The sequence below is a fragment of the Chenopodium album genome, chromosome 27, assembly GCF_948465745.1.
Source record: "Chenopodium album chromosome 27, dcCheAlbu1.1, whole genome shotgun sequence".
Classification (NCBI taxonomy): Eukaryota; Viridiplantae; Streptophyta; class Magnoliopsida; order Caryophyllales; family Amaranthaceae; genus Chenopodium; species Chenopodium album.
Window position 1 is genome coordinate 34,618,670 of NC_137860.1, and position 3,950 is coordinate 34,622,619.

At 40.5% G+C, this 3,950-nt stretch overlaps 2 protein-coding genes across 2 annotated transcripts; both read right to left on the reverse strand.

Moving 5' to 3' along the window:
• Positions 1-677: 677 nt before the first annotated feature.
• On the reverse strand, positions 678-2,473 carry LOC145620137 (uncharacterized). Its single transcript, XM_081674779.1, has 2 exons — positions 1,420-2,473; positions 678-1,294 (listed from the first exon to the last, which is right to left on the reverse strand). Exons 1-2 carry the CDS (start codon positions 2,471-2,473, stop codon positions 678-680), a joined length of 1,671 nt encoding a protein of 556 aa, XP_081530905.1.
• On the reverse strand, positions 2,473-3,916 carry LOC145620138 (protein FAR1-RELATED SEQUENCE 5-like). Its single transcript, XM_081674780.1, has 2 exons — positions 3,851-3,916; positions 2,473-3,399 (listed from the first exon to the last, which is right to left on the reverse strand). Exons 1-2 carry the CDS (start codon positions 3,914-3,916, stop codon positions 2,473-2,475), a joined length of 993 nt encoding a protein of 330 aa, XP_081530906.1.
• Between the last annotated feature and the right edge of the window lie 34 nt (positions 3,917-3,950).

Below are 3,950 nucleotides of genomic sequence, written 5' to 3' on the forward strand. Positions count from 1 at the left end.
GAGGACTGGTTCTACACGCACTCACATCCACTTCTTATGAGTCATGATGCAGTGCTTGGCCCACCACCTCGACCCGATTGGACGAACGTAGATTTTGTAAGTTTATTACAGTATTTAATTTCATTTATTTAATTTGATTTAAATAATTATTTTCATATTTAATTTCATTACCTTTAGTCATTTAATAATGTTATTTAATTTGTGCAGTGGGTGCAATTATTCATGTCTCCGTTACGCAAGTTCATAGCTGAGCAAGGAGGCAACATCACCCCCACAGTGATTGAGGCGCAGGAAGCAATCAAGTTGTGGAATGACATGTTAGAAGATTGACATGTTTTTTTTTTTTTTTTTTAATTATTAGATTTGGTTGATTTGGGGTTTTTTTTTATTATTATAAGATTTGGAGTTAATAATTATTGGATATCATTTGATTTGGCTTTTTTTTTAATTATTAGATTTGGAGTTAATAATTATTGGGACATAATTTGATTTGGCTTTTTTTAATTATTAGATTTTGGAGTTAATAATAATTGAGACATCATTTGGTTTGTCTTTTTTTCATAAGAAAAAAAAATTATTAGACTTAGTTGATAAATGAAAAAATAATTAGATAGTGTCTTTAAAATTATTAAATTCAGAGTTCAGTAGTAACAATGCAATTAAATCTCCTATCAACATCATTGACTGTTAGCTAGAGTGTTCCACGTAGCCCGCCTATGTTGATATCGATCCTCCCAACCTGTAACGGTATCGTCACGTATATCAAACCAAGCAGTAGCAATAGGAGGAACTGGGAAATTATCTTCAAACTCCAATCGCACAAAATGCCACCCTAAAGACAATATGCAAAACTCCCTATACGGACCAGTTGCTGTTGACGGAGCAGTCCAAGGTAGCACGGTGATGCATGGGAATACGCCACGACCATCTATACCAACACCAAAACACATAACAACGGCATTATAAAAGTTAGCAATCGGAAACAAGTCATCCCAAGCAACCATCCAATGATCTGTGCCACATCTCCCTCCTGTCCATGTGATACGGTTGATTGCAACATCTAACTGTTCAACTCTGTATACTCGAGAATAAATGTCTCGATGAGCACCAACCTCATTTGCAATCGATCGTCGAGCTAATATCCATTCATGCTGGTCGCCTATGAAGAAATCTGCAACACATCGAAATCCACAGTTACCATCACCAAGCGGATCACTCCACCCTCGTAAAAATGGAAGCATGAAGGCTGGAACTTTATCCAAATATGCAAATTCCTCCAAGTTCAAATCATTCCCTATGCACAAATTAACCATAAATAATAATAATAATAATAATAATAATAATAATAATAATAATAATAATAATAATAATAATAATAATAATAATAATTTGTTTGAAATAAAAAAAATAATTAAGAACCTGAAGCTGTATAAGTCGGTGTCGTACGACCACCACGACGACCACCCCTACGACCACCTCGACGGCCACGAGAACCCAAAATATGCTCAAATCTGCTACGATTACGCCTAGTAGACGCAGACCATTGACCTGTCGGTGGTCGACCCCTTGTTGTCTCGTTGACCTCTGGATCAGTAAAATCAGTCTGATCTCGGTGTAGCTCCTCAAATAGGACCCGGTTGATACCACGCACAAAGCATGGATCACGATCCAAGACCTCATCCACCAAAGACCTAAACAAGGCTGCATCCTGCTCTGACTCCTCAGCAAAAACGGGAATGTCAACGCCGTCACCAATCACTAATGTCTTCCAAAATGGATGGACCTGATCCAAATACAACCCTGTCCCTGCAAGAATCGCTGTCCACATGGTGCATGCACATGGGAGACCGTGCGTCGTCAGCAACGCACACCCACACTTATCTAACACATCATCAGATAACTCTCTCATCCTCTTTAACTCTTCCTGTAAAATATCAAGACCTCGAAATGACATAAAGTCGTTAAGATGAAGCAAAGGCATGATGTTGTGCTGCGACCCCATACGCCGTCTCGAGTCCTCTAAATGGTGACGAATCTCAATTAGCATACCCTCAATGTTGCTGTGCACACGACGGAAGATAGTGTCCAATGCTCCTGTAGAATTGTCGAACCATTGTTTAAGTACGGAATGTTCGCTCTCTACTCTACATGTGTTGACATTGCCGAAGTGCATCACCAAATTCGTCCAAACTCGTACAAATTTCTCCTTGTGGACCAACCATTGCTCCTCGACGTACTTCACCAGTGGTGGGTTCGATGCTCCCCATGTCGCTCTCATAGTATGCAACTCTAACTCATACTCGGCAACAGTGGTCGAACACATTACTCTTCTCCATCTACCATTTCGAAATCTCTCGGCCATCAACATATCCTTCCCACACCAATAGTACGCCCTTGCCAACACATCCTTGTTAATGTGCCACCCGCATAATAAATGCGCACAATTTGGAAAGACCTCTTTCAAAGCCTTCATCAATCCCAACTCACGATCAGTAACAAAACATTCGGAGCCACCTCAAATCCAATGTACAACTGCAATTTCTCCAAAACCCACTTGTAGCTTTCATAAGTTTCGCTCTTCAATATAGCGTATCCAATCAAAAAGTTTTGATTTGTAGGCGTGACACCAACGAGCTCGAAGAATGGCATGTTATATTTGTTGGTCTTGTACGTAGAATCCATCCCAATGACATGTGGATACGTACGTAACATATTAGCCATCTCTGGGTGGGCCAAAAAAGCATGGGTGATGGCACGGGTATCTGGATCAACATTTATCCAAGTGACATACTTGTACTCATTTGCCAAGTGAACAAACTGGTGCGCAACATCTCGACCTTCACAAGAATCTAGCCGAGCACGACTTCTCACATTGTAGATATGTCTCTTGTTAGGGTTCTCATTCGGAAACTTCTCTTTCACAGCTGCCATAATGTGGCATGGCTTGGGTGCAGCAGAAGTCATGTCAATAACAAACGCCTTAGCAGCTGGACTAAAACCACTAACCTGTCGGTGACCTTCTCGATATACCATGAGCGGATGGTTATGCATGCCTTTCAAACCCTTTTTAGATATAATTTTCCATCCTTCCATGTCCCGCAAGCATCGAGCTGAGATCTGAAACGTACATTTACAACCCTTGCTCTTCGTGTTCTTGCGTATGGCATTCTCAAGGTCCCGATTTTCCCCTCTGTTTCTCTCCCCCCGATCACATTTCATATAATTAATTGGAAGCTCGTTTCTCTGTTTCTTGTACGATGAATTTGTTAAAAAGAACCCTAATGGAGTGGCAATCTCTCTAGCCCAATTAACAGCTGCTTCATAGGTCGGGAATACTTCTCTAGTCTGAAAATGCAGGCTATAATCAACACCATCACCGCCGTAATCTGATAATGACGCCTGATACACATAGAATATTCTTTATATTAATAATAACGAACAATATAACATTATCAATTATAATTATAATAATAATCATAAATAGAATAATATTTATTATTATTCATAATAATAATAATCGATATAATAATATTAATTAAAAAAAAAACAAAAACGATGGCTAACCGGAGCAGTCAACCGGAGCTGGAAACCGGTTGACCGTCACGGTTGACCGGATTTGACCACCGGTTGACCGTAACGGACAACCGGTTTTCAGCACCGGTTGACCACGGTAACCGGCACCGAAAAACGGTCACCATCAACGCCAACCGGTGGCCAAATCCGGTCAACCATTCCGGTCAACCGGCGTTCAAAACCGGTTACCGGAAAGGATGACCGGTTTCGGGCACCGGTTGACCTTCGTCACACATTGATTTTCGAGTCAAATTAAAGTCTAAATTGCGAAATGTACTTGTTCAAAAATTGACGGTTGAGATTGCGGTTGGTTTTCCGACGAACTACCGTTATTATCATCCATTTCCGATGTCTTTTCCGTTCGTGGTGGTGGTCCA